This window comes from Cherax quadricarinatus, chromosome 6 (assembly GCF_038502225.1).
Source record: "Cherax quadricarinatus isolate ZL_2023a chromosome 6, ASM3850222v1, whole genome shotgun sequence".
Classification (NCBI taxonomy): domain Eukaryota; kingdom Metazoa; phylum Arthropoda; class Malacostraca; order Decapoda; family Parastacidae; genus Cherax; species Cherax quadricarinatus.
In genome coordinates, this window is record NC_091297.1 from 69,017,554 (window position 1) to 69,041,113 (window position 23,560).

Sequence of the window (23,560 nt, forward strand, 5' to 3'; positions counted from 1 at the left end):
GAAGGGATATGTTGTGTATCTTTATAGGTATATACTTCTAAACTGTTGTGTTCTGAGCACCTCTGCAAAAACAGTGATTATGTGTGAGTGAGGCAAAAGTGTCGAATGATGATGAAAGTATTTTCTTTTTGGGGATTTTCTTTCTTTTTTGGGTCACCCTGCCTCGGTGGGAGACGGCCGACTTGTCGAAAAAAAAAAAGTATATAAAATCATTCACCATTAAAAAACCTGTTGTATAAATGAAACATATTTTTCAATGTGTTTTATTAAACATGATAAAGCTCTATTTTAAGTTACATAATGTGATAATATAAGAGAAATGGGAATGGGACTGAATCCTTTATCAAACAAGTTGTATCAGTCCTCTGAGCTGGGAGGTGGAGGAAAGGGGAGGCCGCTTGGTAGTGGATCTTAAGAATAGTGTAAGAAGATTTATGCTTCATACCATGAAGAAAGTGAACTGTATTAAAGGTTTAGTCACTAAGACATGAGAATCAGCTTTACCTTGGTATATACTTATAAGATTTAAAAGGTATTCTTTTACTGTCATAAAATGATAACACTAAGAACAGGTGAAATATTCCTCAAAAGGTCCAAATACTAATGATCAATAATATATACCATCAGAAGTAACCTATGTGTTTCTGTATTAATGGATTCATTGTTACAAATATTTTTGTTCCCTTGGCACAAAGAGAAATATACTTGTTTTAAAAGCACAATAAAGTAGCAGAATGAAAATGTATGGTATGAGCCCCATGATTCTTATCACTTTATACACTGTCCATACATCTTACATACATGAGAACTAAGTACATTCACAGATAAATTATATCTTATACCAGCATTTTCCTGATGGCACACTATACAAGAAATATCTCATAAGAAATAATAACAAATACTGTTATTTTACAAGTGAGTGTCCATGTACCATAGCATCATCTGCACCATCTGAGATGTTCCCATAAATAATTTTGTGTAGAGGGCTCATATATTTTACACAGTCTATATATCACATGCTCACAGCTTCAGGATCTAGTCAGTTTCATCTTCTATTGTGAATATAATATTATTTCATGTTTTTCATTATGGCTCCAGATAATCAGGAACTAAATACACAAGCTGATGTTAAGTAACAGAGTGGCTAGCAGTAATCATCTTATTTACAGAGGTCAGTAGCATTATATTTAGTACAAAAATATCACTACATTTCTATAACTTTATGACTAAGGTGAATATTCACCGAGATTTATTGGTCCTAATAGAATAGATACAGTATAAGGATGTTGCCTACCAGCCACAAAATCAGTGTATATTTGTCAGCACCTCTGATGGGTGTGTTAATGTTGTATTCACACACACCAAAAAAATTACTCAGAATGTGTATAAATTGAAAGATTACATACTGTACTTCTTGTATACCATGCACAATGTTTGTGCTCTTTATGAGTTACAAAGAGTCATGTTTTCTAGAAACTTGACCTTGTCAACCAAGTAAAAAAAAAAAAACTCTCAATTACAGACTGACTGAGTTCCTGAAACTGAAGTTTATCTAGATTCACTTTTTAAAAATATCCAGAAAATTGATCCACACACATGTAGTTCATACAATGAAAGGCATATTACAGTTCACTGTTAAAAAAAAAGCAAGACATTCAGCATTACGCTCAACACATTCACATTAAACTCGCTCTTGTTTTCAAGTTCTCAACTCCAAAACCTTTCTTGAGATCAATGAAATTACATATGATGGAAATGAAATCTAATACTTTTTCAGTCACATCAAGAATGGCTTTACAAAATGAGCTTAAGTTCGTTGTTCTCAATACAGTCTTTGGTAAAAGCCACACTATGGCCATAAGCCATTATGTTCTCCAGAGGCAATATTTAAAGACTGGATGAAAATTAGATTACTGTATATGGAGAGAATGATTTCATATCACTTATAAAATTACTAATTTCCTTAAGACTTTACAAAATTAGGAACATACAGTACAATGAATAATTTTTTCATGAATTTAAATAAATAATTCAGGAATGTCATTTATGGTTATCTGGCAATGAAGGTCATGACAAGTTTCAATGATGTAGTCATGGACAATGAAATGTTTTTGTATGTGTGTAGTTACTTGACACTAGAAGGAACAAGAACTCTTTGTCAACACATCTGATGTACATAAATCTTTCAATACAGAAAAGCTTTAATCTTAAACAAGAGCTGTGTAAATCAGAAGAGAATCTCTTTGACACAAGTGTTGAAGTCACCACTGAGATCAGTATCATCAGAGGGGCTAAGAGAGAACATGACTGAATTCAAATAAGATGACACTGCCATGTTATCTGAGAAACGAATCATTATTCAGTATATTAGACATTAGCACGGTGACAAGGTATGATGCAGTAGGCCCATATAGTAAATTTTATAGGTATAGTATATAAATATGCCTGAAATCAATGCTAGATATATTTTTGGTTAATCCTTTGAGATAATTTGTTAACAGAGCTTAAAGCTAGGATAACACTTAGAAAGACACACAGGAAGGCCGGCCAATATTAACAAACCCTCAACAAGAACATGATCAAAGGGATGATTTTATTGTTGTGTCCATTACAAAGCCTCATTTTGTTAGCCTCTGAAACGATACCAAATATTTAATTTAGCAAAATCAACATTCACTTCCACTGTCAAGAATCTACATTAGTTAGGTTAAAAATGAAGGTATAAACTCTATTCTGTGATGGATGAAGAATAGATAGGCTTATCCATGGCAGGTCTGAGCATGATGGAACCTTCAACCCATAAATTTGGTCTCTCCAACATCTGCTCCCATAGTCTGACCTCCATTCCAGCTGCCTCCATCCATTCAACTGGTCGGCCTCCATGTTTACCTGTAACAAGAATAAAATATTCACATGAAGGTAAAGCTGTGAATCCTCAGTTGTAATGCTAAAATATACATGTGTGTGCACACTTCCAAGAGAAGAAGAGACTATTGCCAGATAATTGGATAAGACAATAACAATAATAATAATCCTTTGTATAATTCCTTTGTATAAAGGCAAAGGGGATAAAAGAGAGTGCAAAAATTATAGGGGGATAAGTCTGTTGAGTATACCTGGCAAAGTGTATGGTAGAGTTATTATTGAAAGAATTAAGAGTAAGACGGGGAATAGGATAGCAGATGAACAAGGAGGCTTTAGGAAAGGTAGGGGGTGTGTGGACCAGGTGTTTACAGTGAAACATATAAGTGAACAGTATTTAGATAAGGCTAAAGAGGTCTTTGTGGCATTTATGGATTTGGAAAAGGCGTATGACAGGGTGGATAGGGGGGCAATGTGGCAGATGTTGCAGGTGTATGGTGTAGGAGGTAGGTTACTGAAAGCAGTGAAGAGTTTTTACGAGGATAGTGAGGCTCAAGTTAGAGTATGTAGGAAAGAGGGAAATTATTTCCCAATAAAAGTAGGCCTTAGACAAGGATGTGTGATGTCTCCGTGGTTGTTTAATATATTTATAGATGGGGTTGTAAGAGAAGTAAATGCGAGGGTCTTGGCAAGAGGCGTGGAGTTAAAAGATAAAGAATCACACATAAAGTGGGAGTTGTCACAGTTGCTCTTTGCTGATGACACTGTGCTCTTGGGAGATTCTGAAGAGAAGTTGCAGAGATTGGTGGATGAATTTGGTAGGGTGTGCAAAAGAAGAAAATTGAAAGTGAATACAGGAAAGAGTAAGGTTATGAAAATAACAAAAAGATTAGGTGATGAAAGATTGGATATCAGATTGGAGGGAGAGAGTATGGAGGAGGTGAATGTATTCAGATATTTGGGAGTGGACGTGTCAGCGGATGGGTCTATGAAAGATGAGGTGAATCATAGAATTGATGAGGGGAAAAGGGTGAGTGGTGCACTTAGGAGTCTCTGGAGACAAAGAACTTTGTCCTTGGAGGCAAAGAGGGGAATGTATGAGAGTATAGTTTTACCAACGCTCTTATATGGGTGTGAAGCATGGGTGATGAATGTTGCAGCGAGGAGAAGGCTGGAGGCAGTGGAGATGTCATGTCTGAGAGCAATGTGTGGTGTGAATATAATGCAGAGAATTCGTAGTTTGGAAGTTAGGAGGAGGTGCGGGATTACCAAAACTGTTGTCCAGAGGGCTGAGGAAGGGTTGTTGAGGTGGTTCGGACATGTGGAGAGAATGGAGCGAAACAGAATAACTTCAAGAGTGTATCAGTCTGTAGTGGAAGGAAGGCGGGGTAGGGGTCGGCCTAGGAAAGGTTGGAGGGAGGGGGTAAAGGAGGTTTTGTGTGCGAGGGGCTTGGACTTCCAGCAGGCATGCGTGAGCGTGTTTGATAGGAGTGAATGGAGACAAATGGTTTTTAATACTTGACGTGCTGTTGGAGTGTGAGCAAAGTAACATTGATGAAGGGGTTCAGGGAAACCGGCAGGCCGGACTTGAGTCCTGGAGATGGGAAGTACAGTGCCTGCACTCTGAAGGAGGGGTGTTAATGTTGCAGTTTAAAAACTGTAGTGTAAAGCACCCTTCTGGCAAGACAGTGATGGAGTGAATGATGGTGAAAGTTTTTCTTTTTCGGGCCACCCTGCCTTGGTGGGAATCGGCCAGTGTGATAAGATAAGATAAGATAAGATAAGATTTCGTTCGGATTTTTAACCCAGGAGGGTTAGCCACCCAGGATAACCCAAGAAAGTCAGTGCGTCATCGAGGACTGTCTAACTTATTTCCATTGGGGTCCTTAATCTTGTCCCCCAGGATGCGACCCACACCAGTCGACTAACACCCAGGTACCTATTTGCTCCTAGGTGAACAGGACAATAGGTGTAAGGAAACGTGTCGGAATTTCCACCCGCCGGGAATCGAACCCGGGCCCTCCGTGTGTGAAGCAGGAGCTTTAGCCACCAGGCCACCGGGAGGAGTATGAAAGAAGAGAATGTTTTCAGATAATTGGGAGTTGACGTGTAAGCGGATGGATATATGAAGGATGAGGTTAATCATAGAATTGATGAAGGAAAAAAGGTGAGTGGTGTGTTGAGGTATGTGGAGACAAAAAACATCTATGGAGGTAAAGAAGGGAATACAGTGGACCCTCGACCAACGATATTAATCCGTTCCTGAGAGCTCATCATTAATCAAAATTATCGTTAGGCGAGTTAATTTTCCCCATAAGAAATAATGGAAATCAAATTAATCCGTGCAAGACACCCAAAAGTATTGAAAAAAAATTTTTACCACATGAAATATTAATTTTAATACACACAAACTGAAGAAGACACGTACAATTACATGACACTTACCTTTATTGAAGATCTGGTGATGACTGATGGGATGGGAGGAGGGGAGACTGTAGATGGTGTTAGTGTTTAGAAGGAGAATCCCCTTCCATTAGGACTTGAGGTGTCAAGTCCTTTTCCAGGGTTACTTCTCTTCTTCTTTTAATGCCACTAGGACCAGCTTGAGAGCCACTGGACCTCTGTCGCACAACATATCTGTCCATAGAGGCCTGTACCTCCCGTTCCTTTATGACATTCCTAAAGTGTTTCACAACATTGTCAGTGTCACAATTAAACACTTGTTCAGGTTTCAATTCTTCACTGTCTATGTACTCCTTGAATTCCTGCACATATTTTTCAGCTGCTTTTTGGTCCAAACTGGCAGCCTCACCATGCCTTATCACACTATGTATGCCATTACGATTCTTAAATCTCTCAAACCAACCTTTGCTGGCCTTAAATTCACTCACATCACCACTAGTTGCAGGCATTTTTCTAATTAAATCCTCATGCAACTTCCTAGCCTTTTCACAAATGATCGCTTGAGAGATGCTATCTGTTTTTCATTTATCCACACCAATAACAGTCTCTCAACATCTTCTATCACTTGCGATCTCAGTTTCGAAAACATAATTGCACTTTTGGCAAGAACAGCTTCCTTGATTGCCGTTTTCTTGGCCACAATAGTAGCGATGGTTGATTGGGGTTTTGTGTACAACCTGGCCAGCTCGGAGGCACACAATCCACTTTCATACTTAGCAATGATCTCTTTCTTTATATCCATAGTAATTCTCACCCTTTTTGCTGTAGGGTTGGCACTAGAAGCTTTCTTGGGGCCCATGGTGACTTATTTTGCAGGTGCAATCACTAAAAACGCTGTGATAATATGAAATGTTCCGATTGTATGTTTGGATGGGACCGCGGTGGCTGGCTGGCTCGTAAACACTGGCCACACGTGGACGCGTCTCAAACGGAACGAATCGTGTTGGTCGAGTTTTCTAGCACTAGTCGAGGCAAAATTTTTGCGTTAAAATGTATCGCTAGTCGGATTTAACGTTAGACGATGCCATTGTTGGTTGAGGGTCCACTGTATATGAAAGTATAGTGGTACCAACACTCTTATATGGGTGTGAAGCTTGGGTTGTAAATGCTACAGTGAGGAGATGGTTGGAGGCAGTGGAGATGTCCTGTCTAAGAACAATGTGTGGTGTAAATACACCTACCATCCGACTTACGACCACTCGACTTACGACCGTGTTTTTTTATGCCAAATTTCTGGGAAATAAACAACTATTTGTGTTGTACACAGTGTTTATCCTAAACCTTACAGTATAAAATACAGTACTAACAGCATAAAAAGTAAAGTAAAACATGAAATACCAAAATAAAACAATAAAATAAAGTCATTACAAAAATGTTTTGTAGATATTCAGTAGTAAAGTTCGACTTACGACCAATTCGACTTACGACCGGTTTCTCAGAACCGAACTCGGTCGTAAGTCGGATGGTAGGTGTATTATGCAGAAAATTCGGAGTGTGGAAATTAGGAGGTGTGGAGTTAATAAAAGTTTTACTCAGAGGGCTGAAGGAGGGTTGTTGAGGAGGTTTGGTCATTTAGAGAGAATGGATCAAAGTAGAATGACATGAAGAGCTTACAAATCTGTAGGAGAAGGAAAGCGGGATAGGGGTCGTCCTCAAAAAGGTTGGAGGGAGGGGGTATGGATCAAAGTAGAATGACATGGAGAGCTTACAAATCTGTAGGAGAAGGAAAGCGGGATAGGGGTCGTCCTCAAAAAGGTTGGAGGGAGGGGGTAAAGGAGATTTTGTGGGCAAGGGGCTTGGACTTCCAGTAAGCGTGCATGAGCATGTTAGATAGGAGTGAATGGAGACGAATGGTATTTGGGACCTGACGAGCTGTTGGAGTGTGAGCAGGGTAATATTTAGTGAAGGGATTCAGCGGATGGATTTATGAAGGATGAGATTAATCATAGAATTGATGAAGGAAAAAAGACGAGTGGTGCGTTGAGGTATGTGTGTAGACAAAAAACTTTATCTATGGAGGCAAAGAAGGGAATGTATGAAATTATCGTACCAACACTCTTATATGGGTGTGAAGCTTGGGTTGTAAATGCTGCAGCGAGGAGGCGGTTGGAGGTAGTGGAGATGTCCTGCCTAAGGGCAATGTGTGGTGTGAATATTATGCAGAAAATTCAGAGTGTGGAAATTAGGAGAAGGTGTGGAGTTAATAAAAGTATTAGTCAGAGGGCTGAAGAGGGGTTGTTGAGGTGGTTTGGTCATTTATAGAGAATGGATCAAAGTAGAATGACATAGAGAGCATATAAATCTGTAGGGGAAGGAAGGTGGGGTAGGGGTCATCCTCGAAAAGGTTGGAGGGAGGGGGTAAAGGAGGTTTTGTGGGCGAGGGGCTTGGACTTCCAGTAAGCGTGCGTGAGCGTGTTAGATAGGAGTGAATGGAGACGAATGGTTTTTTTGGACCTGACGAGCTGTTGAAGTGTGAGCAGGGTAATATTTTGTGAAGAGATTCAGGGAAACTTTGAGTCCTGGAGGTGGGAAGTACAATGCCTGCACTTTCAAGGAGGGTGTGGAGAAATTTTCTCCAGGAGGGGGGTATCAGCCCCCTTCAGCCCCTTTCAGCCCTGAGGGGCCCAGTCCTCTCAGAAGGGGCACATATCTTGTTTACTGCTACAGCAAGTAATTGATCCCAGATCCAATACGAGTATGCGACGTGGTCAAGCAACCGCCGCTCCTTGCAAGAGTCCAGTGTTGCAAAGTGTAGTTTAGTAAGAGACAATCCATCTCTTACCTTAGCAGGACAATTAAGGAATATCCTGCTCCCACTTTATTACCATGGCAAAGATAGTGTACATTGTTGTCTATGTTTAAGACAGCAAGAATTAAGCATTCTGCTTTGCTTCATGGAGGAAGTGGCAAGGAAGCAAAAGTACTAGGTCAGCTTTTCCTTTATGTTCTAGGGGCATTGCAGCGGCGTGGGACACTGTGAGGTCAGATTACTTTTCACCCTACTAGGAGTCACACTGATGCCAGGATAACCAACAAAGTACACTGATCCATGAGTTAGTGTGAACAAAGTGTCTCATAAAACACAATAAACACTTACAGAGAAGTGTGATCAGCTTCTTTAGTGATAAGATTGTGAACAATAAAGATAAACCTTGTGGAACATAGTGTACCAGTGTGTGTATTCCTAGACTATGGAAGACATGGACATCCAAGGACACTTCAGCTTCTATCAAATCATCGATACCTGTCGAGGGTGTAAAGAACACCATAGCTCATGCTACAAGAGCAAGGTAGGTTACGGATTTCTTGTAGTACAGGGGACTGCGCAGTTCTTGTGTCGCAAAGAGTTTGTAATCAATCTATAGTCGGCAGTGAGGTGCGGACTTTTGAGTCCACACAAGTAAGTGTTGTCAGCCATCAGTGTCTGATATATGCTGACATAACACCCCCTAGGGGTAATTTATAATCATACTTAGTATACTTATTTTCAGCCCGTTGAGAAGTGGTCAAGACAGCTTCTCAAGACCTCGCCTGCAGGGGCGTCTGTGTGGGCGATAGCTGTCTTATCAGATAAGTTTTCCCTATATTTAATCTTTAACCTTAGCTGGTAAACCATTTCTCAACAAAGGGATTTAAGATACCGGCTGTTTATAGTGACATCTGAACTGTCGCATCTGCATGCCTCTGCAAAGACAGTGATTATGTGTGAATGATGGTGAAAGCATTTCTTTCTTTTTTTGAGTCACTCTGCCTCTGTGGGAGGCGGCCGACATGTTAAAAACAAAATACACACACACACACACACACACACACACACACAACCACAAATAGGTGAGTACACACAGTGGAACCTCAATATTCATACAACTTGATATTCGTCCAACTTCTTCAAGAAAAATTTGACTCTGTATTCAGATGTTGCCCTGATAATCAACCTAAACAAAATGGTCCATCTGAACGAAGTCCAACGAAAACAAAGCATCAAGCACTCAGTCTCTCACCAGCTCTCATGTTTTAAGCATCGTTTGCACAAGCTCTGTAAAACTTTTTGGTATTTAATGTTATTCTGTGACGATTTTTAAATATTTTCATTGAAAATGAGTAAGCATGGCCCCAAAAAAAGAGTAGTGATCCAAACAAGCCTAAAAGGAAAGCAGTGAGAACAACAATTAGAGTGAAAAAAGAATTCATTGGGAAGTGGGAAAGTGGGACACATGTGTCGGATCTGGCCACTCAATATGGTATGGCAAAATCCACCACATTGTCCATATTGAAAAATAAAGAGGAAATAAAAGGAGCTGATGTGGTGAAAGAAGTCAAAATTCTTGCTGTGAAAAGGTCACAGATAATTGAAGAAATGGAAAAACTTTTGTTAGTGTGGATTAACAAAAAACAATTGACTGGTGACAGAGTTTCTGAAACAATAATTTGTGAAAAAGAAAAGCAGTTATATAGTGATCTTAGGTGAGACATCCCGGGAAACAGTGCTAAAAGTGATGAATTTATGGCAAAGAGGGGTTGGTTTGATAGGTTCGAAAAGAGGAGCAGGATTCAAAGAGTAGTAAGACATGGGGAGACTGCCAGTGCTAACAGAGATGAGGCTGAAAAGTTTGTTAAGGAATTTAAAACCAATGTAGACATTGAGGGATTCATTCCTCAACAAGTTTTTAATTGTGATGAAACCGGCCTCTTTTGGAAAAGAATACCTAAGAGAACCTACCTCATACAAGAAGAAAAATCATTACCAAGAAAGAAGCCCATGAAAGACAGGCTAACACTCTTGTTGTGTGGTAATGCTGGTGGGGACTGCAAAATTAAAAAACTGCTAGTCTACCACTCTGAAAATCCAAGGATGTTCAAGAAAAACAATGTGATAAAAAGTAAACTCAGTGTAATGTGGAGGGCTAATAGTAAAGTTTGGGTAACAAGGCAGTTCTCCGCTGAGTGGATACTTGAAGTGTTTGTGCCAAGTGTGGAGCAGTACCTTGTGGAAAAAATTACCATTAAGAGCACTTCTGGTAATGGACAATGCTCCTGTTCACCCTCCAGGCTTGGAGGAAAATTTGATGGATGAATACAGCTTCATTAAAGTGAAGATCTTGCCCCCATAACACCACTCCTATTATCCTACCCATGGACCAGCAGGTAATTTCAAATTTTAAGAAACTTTACAGAAAAGCACTGTTTAAAAGATGCTTTAATGTGACCTCTGAAACAGAGTTTACCCTGGGGGAATTTTGGAAAAAACATTTTAATATCCTCAAATGTTGTTTCTTTCAGAACAATGAACTCTGCCTGGAAGAAACTGTGGCCAGACTGTGTCTCATTCAGAGATTCTGAAGGTTTTGAGGCAGAGCCTGTAGTGAAGGATATTGCTTCTCTGGGCCAGTCCATGGGTTTTAAAGTGGACAATAAGGATGTAAAGGAGTTGGTGGAGGATCACAAGAATGAGTTCACCACAGAAGAACTTCAAGACCTGCACAAGGAGCAGCAAGAAGTGGTTGAGGAAATTTCTTCTTCTTCTTCAGAGGGAAGCAACAAATTTGTACACACCATACTTCTTTGTCAGATCCCCACCTTAGTACTCTTGTGAAGCTACGTACACTTGCCAACCCCCAGACCACAGGTAAACATTTACAGAAATGTGTTTCCCGGTAAAGTTGGTGCCTGATCAGCCAGACTGTGGCTCGTACGTTGGATTGCGTGCAGCCAGCAGTAACAGCCTGGTTGATCAGGCTCTGATCCACCAGGAGGCCTGGTCACAGACTGGGCCATGGGGGCGTTGACCCCCAGAACTCTCTCTCCAGGTAAACTCCTCCTCTCCAGGATCTAGCGACCATGGAGTACTGAGGTTCGATTACCTTGTGGAAGGGAATGTGGAGAGAAATGTGGTGGTCTCCCAACTACACCTGAAACAAGCTTCATGGGGCTGCTACAGATACAACCAGTTTCTAACCTACAAACAAGTGAGAATGCAGGTGAATCATGCCATACAATATCCAGACAAACCTATAGGCATGCTTATGTGTACACTATAAATGCCAACACCTATGCGTATAATCTAGATAGAAATGTACAAAAAACTGGCAGACAAGTACAGAATACAACTAATCCCACGTGTCCTCATCTCTTTGAGCAACAAAGTAGCTGACCTTGTTGAAGATGCTAAGCAAATAAGAATCACCCTGATCATGTTTTCCATGGCTTCCACTTACTTCCCTCCATCCTTCAGTCCAACCCTGAGCAAGAGATCACCCCACTATGCTTTACCTCTTATAGTGATGAACTAAATGGTTGTTTGAACATAAAGGTAAATAATAAAAATATGTATGAAAGTATAGTAGTACCAACACTCTTATATGGATGTGAAGCTTGGGTGGTAAATGCAGCAGCGAGGAGACGGTTGGGGGCAGTGGAGATGTCCTGTCTAAGGGCAATGTGTGGTGTAAATATTATGCAGAAAATTCGGAGTGTGGAAATTAGGAGAAGGTGTGGAGTTAATAAAAGTATTAGTCAGAGGGCAGAAGAGGGGTTGTTGAGGTGGTTTGGTCATTTAGAGAGAATGGATCAAAGTAGAATGACATGGAAAGCATATAAATCTATAGGGGAAGGAAGGAGGGGTAGGGGTTGTCCTCGAAAGGGTTGGAAAGAGGGGGTAAAGGAGGTTTTGTGGGCGAGGGGCTTGGACTTCCAGCAAGCGTGCATGAGCGTGTTAGATAGGAGTGAATGGAGACGAATGATACTTGGGACTTGACGATCTGTTGGAGTGTGAGCAGGGTAATATTTAGTGAAGGGATTCAGGGAAACCGGTTATTTTCATATAGTCGGACTTGAGTCCTGGAAATGGGAAGTACAATGCCTGCACTTTAAAGGAGGGGTTTGGGATATTGGCAGTTTGGAGGGATATGTTGTGTATCTTTATACGTATATGCTTCTAAACTGTTGTGTTCTGAGCACCTCTGCAAAAGCAGTGATAATGTGTGAGTGTGGTGAAAGTGTTGAATGATGATGAAAGTATTTTCTTTTTGGGGATTTTCTTTCTTTTTTGGGTCACCCTGCCTCGGTGGGAGACGGCCGACTTGTTGAAAAAAAAAAAAAAAAAATGTTGCAAGACAAGATGAAGGAAAAAAATCTTAGTTGTATACAGAACCTTGGCAGGAAACTAAACTTCAACACTAGAATCCAGTACATGCCTAGGAAAATTTATAAAAGTGGGCCTTCTTACAGTAATACTTTATTATTTACAGGCCTCTCAAAAACCATGGGTCTATCCTTACCTCACTTCTGACATATGTACATGGGGGATCTGCAAAAGAAAGTAACTTAAACCCATTGTAACAACAGCCTCAACAAAAGGATCACTTACCCTTCCCCAAGCTTAACCTGCAACCCCCAAGAAATTGTGAGGGTCCAAGGCGATCATGGTCCCACACTGACAGTTCAAGAGCACGTTCTGTTAGCTCTTGTAAACTTGTGTCTTCAAACATTAATGTATGATTCCAAGTGGGGTTTAGTGTCTTTCGGCACACACTTGTCTTCTGCTTGGAGGCTTTTCCCTTCTCAGGAAGAAGAAGCCTAAATAGAAACAACTGGTAATAGTTTACTTCATATAAAACTGAACATTACTGCATAATAATTTTAACTGTCAGATCCTAATTTTTAAAAATTTGATATAGAATGTGAAAAAAGTTAAATAAAAAGACCGTATATCAGGCTTGGTATAATTTTAATACATATGCAGTACTGCAATTTGTTTATACATTCAAATGAGAAAATATTAATTTCCCCTTGTTGTGTTGTTGTGTGCAAAATTATACACAGTATTGCATTATGAAGAAAATTTCAGATGAAAAGAACAAAACGAAGTAAAAGTGAGAATACAAAATCAAAAAATGAGGGAGAAATATTAATAATAATAATATAATATAATATCTTTATTTACTACAAGTACATATACAAAGTATACACGCCTAGCTGACATCATTGACATCTTCTTTCTTCTTTCAACACACCGGCCGTATCCCACCGAGGCGGGGTGGCCCAAAAGGAAAAATGAAAGTTTCTCCTTTTACATTTAGTAATATATACAGGAGAAGGAGTTACTAGTCCCTTGCTCTTGGCATTTTAGTCCCCTCCTACAACACGCATGGCTTACAGAGGAAGAATTCTGTTCCACTTCCCCATGGAGGTAAGAGGAAATAAACAAGAACTAGAAAAAAAATAGAAGAAAACCCAGAGGAGTGTATATATAAACTTGTACATTTATGTGTAGTGTGACCTAAGTTTAAGTAGAAGTAGCAAGACGTACCTGAACTCTTGCATGTGTATGAGACAGAAAAAAAAGACACCAGCAATCCTACCATCGTGTACAACAATTACAGGCTTCCGTTTTACACTCACCTGGCAGGACGGTAGTACCTCCCTGGGTGGTTACTGTCTACCAACCTACTACCTAGGATCAATGACATATGTACTACTATATAGAAACCCCCTTGTTATGTCAAGCATTTTGGGCAAATTAGGCCAGTTTTGTCCCAGGATGCGATCCACGCCAATCAACTAACACCCAAGTACCCATTTTACACTGATGGGTGAACAGGAACAGCACGTGTTTTATGGAAACATGTCCATAATGTTTTCCTGCTGTACCAGAGGAGATTCAAACCCTAGACCTGAGTGTGTGAGCTGAGTGTGCTAGGCTGGCTGGTCCATAGTTATGCAAGGAATAACTGTGGAACTGTGAGGTGTGTAGTGTGTGATTTGAGAAAATATGAGCCATAATAATGACATTTATGTAAGGTACAAACCTTGCAGGTTTGTACTGTGCACAGTGGTAGTTGAGGCTCAATCCTCTTCCACTCACTAAATAAGACTTGCAGCTATCTGTTATCAAAATATGTGCATCAGAAGAGCAAAAATGTAAAGCTTATTTTCCAAGGCATTACACAGTAATGTCATAGTTCTGTAATGCATTTTGGCAGATTTAACCCTTAAACTGTCCAAACGTAGATCTATGTTCACGTGCATAGCGCCCTGAACGTAGATCTACATCCAATTTTACATGCTTTACGTAAAAAATAATGTAGATCTACGACTGGAGCGCTTCACACGTGAATGTAGATCTACATTTGGACAGTTTAAGGGTTAAGATTAACCATACATTAAACTAATTTTTGTTACACTGATGTTCATGAAATTTTAACAAAGTTATATGGAGTTAGGAGAATTAAGTATGACTATGCTAAGTAATAACTCCTGAGTGTTACAATAGGTATGGAGACAAGAAATTTAAATATGATGACAGAACAAGCAATAACTCTTGTAATACCTAATAAAAAAAATATTTCTAATGCACCAGACAAAGAATCTACAGTAGTTATACAACTGAGCGTGTTTACATACTGATCTCAACTGTGGGCTCAGAAGAAACCCGTTACCTATGCAATGCATTTCAGGCAAACTAATCATAATGCTTGCATACTAAGCACTTAAGTTCAGACCTAGATTATTATTAATGTTATTGAATATCAGAACAGCTTGAGTAATCATTACCAGTCACAAGTGCAACAAGATAGGCTGCACATAACAAACTGGTCAGTTACAGTTACAATTACATCGGTTCAGTGACTTGCTTTTCGTGGAGTGGTTGAACTGAGGTGGTGCAATCAAAACATGAGAATTTACAGAGTTAATGGATATGACATTGATGTGAGATTTAACAGATGCTTTTAATAACAGCAAAGGCATCAGATTGGGAACTTTTGGCATTTTCAGGCAGTGAGTTCTAAATTTGAATGAACTTTTTAAACAGGTCTTTCCTTTATATGGAATTTACTTTTGTCCAAAATTTTTGTTCTGTCTTTATTTACAATGCAATAACTGTTCCCTCACAGAGTTCTATATAATCTCGTCACAGTTACAGCACAACACTATTGTAGTAGTAAATGCCTTTTCATACACTAAAATAATTTATGAAAAGATCTATCAAATGAATATATTTATTATTCTTTGCATTTTGTTCTAAAATATCTCTTGAATATTAGGGCTATATGCTAATTTCAAAATCTGTAATATTCCTCACGATGTCTGAATAAAAGTTGGAGATTTAATTTCTATAACCCTGACTCAGTGTGATATCCTGTATCCAAAGACTACATCAGACATTGTACTTACCCTTTGCAGACAGGGTCTGCAGTCCCATGAGGTTTTGCTGCAGCTAAGCTCTTGGCTTCTTTCACTAATACATGGAGAGCACCTCGAGAGCGACGGGCCTTCTTGGTAGTTACTGCATCTGGTGGAACAAACTTCAGTGCTAAGATCAAGTCTCCTCGTGGACTATAACTAAGGTCTTCCATTGGCTCCATCTGTCAAGAAAACAAAATGGTATTTTATAAACTAAAGATTAATGGAACACATATTATGGTACTGTTTGTAAATAATACATTAATGACAACATAGTAACTATCAATATCATAGTAATTATCAATAATAAATACACAAATTTATTAGCATATATGTTTTCTAATGATTTTTTCAGGTTAATGTACTTACTCTGTCTTGTAAAGGATACCACTTGGGAGAGACATCATCAAACACAGTGTCGGCTAAAGATATGACAACTTCCCCTAGGAAATCGTTCCTGCCAAACATGTCACTATGCCAGACTGAGACCCATAATGTTCGAGATTCGAGGTCACTCATTGTAGTACTAAACTGTTGGGTGAAAATAAAAGTACTATAGTAAAGATGATCTATTCCAGCTACTGATCAATATACAGTGTCTAGTAATATCTTAATTCATGGCATAATTCTTCTATTATTGTATGTATATGCCAATTTCTAGTAAAATGTTAGTAAAAAGTAAAATTATTAACAAGAATGTGGGGTGATCTGAGTTATGGTTGAAGGTGGCAGGAAAGACTGCCTCAGTTTCCTTAAGATATTGCATCTAAATAGAAAAATTAGCATTCTTTTTTTTACAATTTAATCACCATCTTCAGGATTCTCAAAGTACTTTTCTGATCGACTTTGAGAATTCTGAAGATGGTGATTCAGTCTACTGAAATACAGATATCACATTTCAATGAATTTTCATAAACAAAAAAAGCTAGTCATTCCTGCTGTTTAGAATAATTAACAACTAAGAGTAGTAATTTGATAAATACATACTACTATCCTTTTATACACTCAGAATAATTTTTACAAGGCTAAGTACATATACTACAAAATTAAAGTCAATATTTACTCATCACGTGTTGTGCTAAACGGCATTAAGGCAAACTGACAACTGTATCATAATTTTATCTGAATTCTGAACATTTTAGTATTAGTATAAGTGTACAAAATGTAAACACTTACCCTCTGATACTCAAATATTTCATTTACCATATTGTTAGTTTGTACAATAATTTAATCCTAGTTAAGCAAAGACTGCAACATATACAGTACACGTATTTATTTTGAATAAACTAAAAAAAATGATATGCCTGCCCAACATTGTTATTTGATATAATGTACAATATACATGTAAATCCACAGTCTGAGTTTAACCCTTTCAGGGTCCAAAGGCCAAATTTCAAAGTGCGCACCAGTGTCCAACAATTTTCAAAAAATAATTCTGTTATTTTTTCTTATGAAATGGTAGAGAATCTTTTTCTGAAGGTAATAAAACAAAAAGTACGAAATTTGATGGAAAATTTACAAAATTATGCTCTCGATATTTTGATGTGTCAGCGATATTAACGCAACGGCGATTTTGCAGATTTTGACTCCCATTTTAGGCCAATTATATTACTCCAGTCGACCAAATTCTTAGCTATTTCAATAGTATTACTTCTAGTCTATCAATTGAACACAAGAAATCGCCAAGTCAACTGTTTCAACTTCAAAATAAAGTGATCGAAAATTGGTAATTTGGCCAATTTAATGCAAAGTTCAAAATATTCTAATTTCAAAATAGGGTGTAGAATAAACAATGCAGGCATTCCTGGAACTAAACTAACATTTCGTCTGTTCATTAGTTACGTTTTCAGGTTTTACAAATGAATTCCATTTTGATATTTTATTCACATAATGAATTTTTATTCAAACCAAAAAATAGATGATTTACTGTCATGCAATACTGTAATAATTGTATAAATAATATCACCACATTTGTGAACGTATATTAGACCCACCAGCTGGTGTGTATTAGACGTGTGGGATCATTTGTTTACTCTTGAACATTGGCAAAAATTTAACATTTCTGCTATTTTGAGCTCAGTTTCAACCCATTTCCATTACTAAAACCAATCAAAATCATCTCCATTTCTGTAACATATCTTCCATTCTATCAAATGAGACCAAGAAATCGCAAATACAACTGTAAAAAATATATGAAAAAACACTGCAAAGTCACTGTTTTAATCGAAAATTATGGTCTCAGTTTTTCTCATTATGCACTGTGTGTTGCAAGGTTTGTTTTATGTGGTGCACACATACCACATAATAGATGTATTCTCTCATATCTAGGCCCAAATTTACCGCTCACAGCTTATCAGAGTGAGCTGAGCTCATGGCGTAGATGTACGGTTTGGACCCTCAACATCTAGCCGTAGATCTACGGCATGAACCCTCAAAGGGTTAAAGTCCCACTGCATGCATTTTTGAAACTGCCCCACAATGTAAGGTTTCAGCAGCTCTGCATTTACTTCCAACAACTGGGCAAACTTGTTTCCTAGAGATGGAGAGGTCAGTGACTGCACTCTGCAGGAGTGGGGAAGTTGTAGTCAGAGAGAAAACTGATTGTGATATTAGCACATTTTTGGCAACACAGCAATTAAATTAATAATGGTGAGTCTATTTCCTTTTATGGGTCACTCTACCTTGTTACCTTGCCTTTGATGAGCTTCGAGAGTTTTATTACTCTTGGAGCCCAACCATGGGCCTGGCTTGTCTGATGCTTGCCTGGTCAACCAGGGTGTTGCTGCTGGAGGCCCACTACCCTAAATATCCATCACAGCTTGGTTGATCTGGTAAAGATACTTGTCCAGTTTTCTCAAGAAGACTTCTACACTTGTCCCAGCAGTGTTTCTGATATCTTCTGATAAGATGTTGAATAATCTGGAGCCACAAAGGTTGATACAGTGTTTCCTTACTGTGGCCACTGCACCCCTGCTTTTCACAGGGTTTATTTTGCACTCCCTCAAGGGACCAGGCCCTTGAGTACTTTCCAGGTAACTGTTATCACATATCTCTCTCTCTCCTCCACTCCAGTGAGTATATGTTCAAGACTTTAAGGCATTCCCAGCAATTTAAATGCCTTACTGGCTCTATGTGGGCCATAAACAATCTCTGTACAGCCTCTCCTCACTTAACGACGGAGTTCCATTCCTAAGACCACGTCAGTAAACGAATTCGTCACTAAGTGAGGAGCATACTGTAATGGTAGTGGATTTGTGTCAACCATCTTTGATATTATTTTAGTGTCACCTTTACGCCATTTATAACATTTCTGGTATATTTTTAAATGTTTATTCAGCAGTGTATGTATATAGTAATAAACAGAATAGAGGAAATCAGCTCTACTATACATTATTTAGGTATGCAAACTGGTCAGAGAGCCCGTCGTAAGTCCAAGTCGTCGGTGAACAAGTATGTCGCTAAGTGAGGAGAGGCTGTACTTGGTCATGCTCTGATATTTCTCCTGCTTTGAACAGGGCCATCAACACTGAGCAATATTCCAAATGAGGGAGCACTAACGATTTGAAGAGTGTCACCATTGGCATTATTTTTAGTATTAAAGGTTCTCAATACCCACTTTGCCAACCTCCTGGCTGTCATGATCTTTGTCTTATTATATTCTTTGAAAGAAAGGTCAGCTGACATAATTATTCCCAAGTCTTTCACATGTTCTTTTCATTCTATTTGATAATCCTCTTGAGTTTTGTATACAGTGTTCCATTACAGTTCATCATTTTTTCCATACCTAAGCAGCTAGAACTTGTCCAAAATAAAACATATTGTTCTTCACTGCCCACTGGAAAACACTGCTTATGTCTTCCTGCAATTTTTCAGTGTCATCTACTATAGTAACTTTCATGCCTATTTTAGTGTCATCTGCAAATGATGACACAAAACTGACGGGTATTTTATTCCATGTCTGCTGTGAGGATGAGAAAGAGCAGAGGTGCCTTGGGGAACTGAGCTTACACTGCTGATGATAGACTTTGCTCTGTTTACTACTACTTCCTGTGTTCTGTGTTAGGAACCAAAAAATCCATCTGCCTGTCTTCCTCGTAATGTCTATGTCCCTTATTTTGTGCGCTATCACTCCATGATCGTATTTGCCAAACGCCTTTGCAAAATCTGTGTATATCTCATCTGCGTTTTGGTCAACTTCCAACCTCTCTGTAATTCTATCATAGTGGTTCAGCAGCTGTGACAGGCATGATCGTCCTGCTCTTAAACTATGCTCATGGGGGTTATGCCAGTTGTGCTGTTCCATGAGATTTGTAATCTGCCATCTCATCACTCTTTCGAAGATTTTTATGACGTAGGAAGTTAGGACTACTGGTCTGTAATTTTTAGCTAGCACTCTACTACCTCCCTTACACAAAGGAGATATGTCTGCAGTCTTTTAGAACCCCCTGTAATGTTAAGGTCTCCAGTATTTCACCTAGATCTAGGTAGGCTCTTTCTCCACAGAAAGAGCAGAGGCTTGTGCTAGTGTTACTTTGCACTTTTTTATAAACAGGGCATTTCATGAATCTGGTGGTGTTGAGTGAGTGGGCACGTTATCCATTTCTTTGTCGAAATCTATGGGACTAGTACTAATGTCAGTTAGTTGATCTGCACGGCCTTCTGTTGAAGTGAAAAATGCTTCTGCATTTAGTGGGCTGCTGAACACTGACTCATACTGTTCTTTTAGAATTTCCTGTTCATCATCAGTATACGAGTCTCCTCTCAATAATGATCCAATTCTACAGGTAGTTCTTAGCTTGGATTTTGCATAGGAATAAAAATATTTTGGGTTTCTTTCAATATCCTATGTGGCCTTTTTGCTCTTCAGCTAATCAAAGACAAAATGCAGATTAACATTGAAGCTGCATATATCAAGGAGGCTCAACTGCTAGGCAGACCAGGTCAAAAACAAAGTGTGATGCTAAGATTTCACTCACTTGGCCGAAAAAAGGACTTCATACATTCTTCCATCCGGGCAAATTGTGGAGTGTTTGTTAATTAATGTTTAACAAGAAAGTGACAAAACCTACTATGTATACAGACTTCATAAACTCAAATGTGAAAATAGTGATAGAATTAAAAAAAATTTCACTCATGATGGCACAATCATAGTGAACCAGTCAGACACAGGTCGAGGGTATGAAAAAACAAATGAACATAATCTATCAAGGTTTCTCCAAATCGCTGGTCTGACTGAGTCTGGTTAATCCAATAATCTCAATATCAACCACATATAGTTCAACATGTAGTGTACATTGCCCCACTTTTATTGTTTTTCTATTGCTGAACATGTAGTGCCTTACTTCAATCCCTTGCTTCTTTCTTTTCTATCTCCTGCCTTGATAACAATATTATCAGTTAAAAGATTATATTGAAAAGTGTTGTGCACTCATTTGTCTACCAAAAAAGGGTATACAGTACATATATTTTTTCTATATAGTCAACTCCAAATGCCCTATTCTACAGTGGACCCCTGGATGTTGGAAGGTGCAGATATCGGTTAAATCGGATTTCGGCTGCTTTTTTGGCTGAAATTCTATCCTGGATTTCAGCCAGGAACTCTGAAATCGACTGTATTGGATGCATCTGCCCATCACGCCATGTGTGTGAGTCAGTCTGGCTGTGTCTCTCGGTGAGTGAGCAGCACTCCGAGCATTCATCCAAACATTTCATTATAATCCAGTGTTTTTTGTGATTGTTTATTGAGTGAGACTGCGAAATAAGCCATCATGGGCCCAAAGAAAGTTCTTTGGTAAAGAAAGTGAGAGGCATGATAGAATAAAATGGCAAAACCTTGTCCCGCTTCAGGCAAATTGTAAAGAAACACCAGAAACAGACTTCTCTGGACAGTTTTTTTTTTGTGCTACAGGGGTGCAGTGACTCTCAAGCTGGTCCTAGTGTCAGTAAAAGGCAAAGAAGGGAAGTAACCCCAGATAGGGATTTGATACCTGAAGTCCTTATGGAGGGGGATTCCCCTTCCAAACACTAATCTCTCCTGCTCCCCGTCTTTCATAAGCCAACAAGAATTTTCAATAACGGTAAATGTGATGTTAAATGTTCATTTATCCATTTCATTAGTCATTTTATTTAGTTTTCATTGTTTTATGTATGTAAAACTATAGTTAATCTTTAAAAAAATGTATTTTTTGTTAATATTTTTGGGTGTCTGGAATGGATTAATTGTATTTACATTAATTCATATGGGAAATACTACTTCGTTTTTTGGCTTTTTCAGATTTAGACCGACCTTCTGGAATGGATTACAGCTGAAATCTGGGGTTCCACTGTAGTTAACCCCCAATTTTTTTCATTATAAAGTAATCATAGTTTTCCTATACACTTTTGTTAATTAACCATATTAGTTTTATTTGTTTTCAGATTAAGCCATTTCAAACCTCTATAGTACTAGTTATAGCATATATTTTTTTTGCTATCTTGTTTGTCAGTTTACATTATTCAGCAATACCAGGTGGTAATCAAGGTGTTCAATCAGGTGCTTAAGTGTTGTCTTTATAAGTTTAGTTTACTATACTCAATAACTCATTCTTTTTGTTTTAATTAATAGTCTCAATCCATATACTTATACCTGATAGTTAGTTGCTAGTACACAACTGCTTTTCAATTTATTTTTTACAGCTTATCCCTTAGCTACTTTCATTTGATACTTGAAAATAATAATAATAATAATAATAATAATAATAATAATAATAATAATAATAATAATAATAATAATAATAATAATAATAGTAATAATAGTAATAATAATAATAATAATAATAATGTTTATTTTGGCATGATACATGGTTGTACAAAGGAATATAATAGTTGGGTTTACATGCCACAAAAGCCTCTTTGTGTGCAGAGCATTTTGGGCAAACATAAAATTAATTTAAGATTAATAAGGCAATAGCAGTTCATATGGTCATTAGATGAGTTACAGTGAGCACAAGAGAAGTGAGTATTATTAGGTTATGTTATATGGCTTTAATAAGTCTAGCAAAGAAGTTCAGTAGAGAATAATTACCATTTTGAATTAGTTTATAAAAAATTACAGTATTACAATAGAACAATTTAAAACAATTCCAGGTCTTCAGGCCCTTTACGTGCATAGCATTTTTGCATAGGGTGTCCCGTAGCTTGATCACTAGCACACACACTGAGGTCCAGAGTTCGAATCTCCTCTGGTATGGCTGGAAAACATTAGGGACGTGTTTCCATAAGACACCTGCTGTCCCTGTCTCTGTTCACCCATCAGTTTAAAATGGGTATCTGGGTGTTAGTCGACTGGTATGGGTCGCATCCTTGGACAAAACTGACCTAATTTGCCCAAAATGCTCAGCATAGGTCAGTTAGGCCTGTATACCATGTACATGTACTTGTAGTAAATAAAGATATTATTATTATTATTATTATTATTATTATTATTATTATTATTATGGACACGAGGGATATCGAAGAGTGATTTGTGTCTTGTATTTTGGCTGTGTGTTCTGTTATAGTTAACAAGGAGGCATTTGAGAGGAGGGGTTATATTTGAGTGTAGTATTCTGTGTATGTAGTAGGCACAATAATAAGTGTGGATGTTTCGTATATTAAGCAAGTTAAGACTCTTGAAAAGCGGTGGAGTGTGCTGTCTGGTGCAGGAGTTAGTAATCAATCGTACTGCAGCTTAGTGTTGGGTTATTAAAGGTTTAAGGTGATTTGCTGTGGTTGAGCCCCTTGCACAAATACCATAGGTGAGGTAAGAGTAAATGAGAGAGTGGTACAGAGCAAGAAGAGCTGATTAGGGTACATAGTACCATATCTTTGAAAGGATGCCTACTGTTTTGGAGACTTTCTTGGATATTTGCTGTATGTGTGTCTGGAATTTGTGACTGCAGTCAAGGTGGAGACCTAGAAATTTGCCCTCTGTGTGTCTAGAGATGGGTGAACCATTTATCAATATGTTTAGCTGTAGCAAAATTGCATGAAGTAGGTTTTGTCTATATTGAGAGTAAGTTTGTTGGTAGTCATC

General features: G+C 38.4%; 1 protein-coding gene across 1 annotated transcript in view; it reads right to left on the reverse strand.

The window, feature by feature from the left end:
- Positions 1–249: 249 nt before the first annotated feature.
- LOC128693029 (synaptotagmin-like protein 5) overlaps positions 250–23,560 on the reverse strand; it is a 65,791-nt gene continuing 42,480 nt past the window's right edge. Inside the window, exons 3-6 of the mRNA XM_070081895.1 lie at positions 15,877–16,038; positions 15,499–15,689; positions 12,692–12,900; positions 250–2,889 (exon numbers count right to left, since the gene is read on the reverse strand). Of these exons, the coding sequence (XP_069937996.1) occupies positions 2,729–2,889; positions 12,692–12,900; positions 15,499–15,689; positions 15,877–16,038 (723 nt within the window). The 3' untranslated portion in view covers positions 250–2,728. The remainder of the gene's footprint in view (positions 2,890–12,691; positions 12,901–15,498; positions 15,690–15,876; positions 16,039–23,560) is intronic.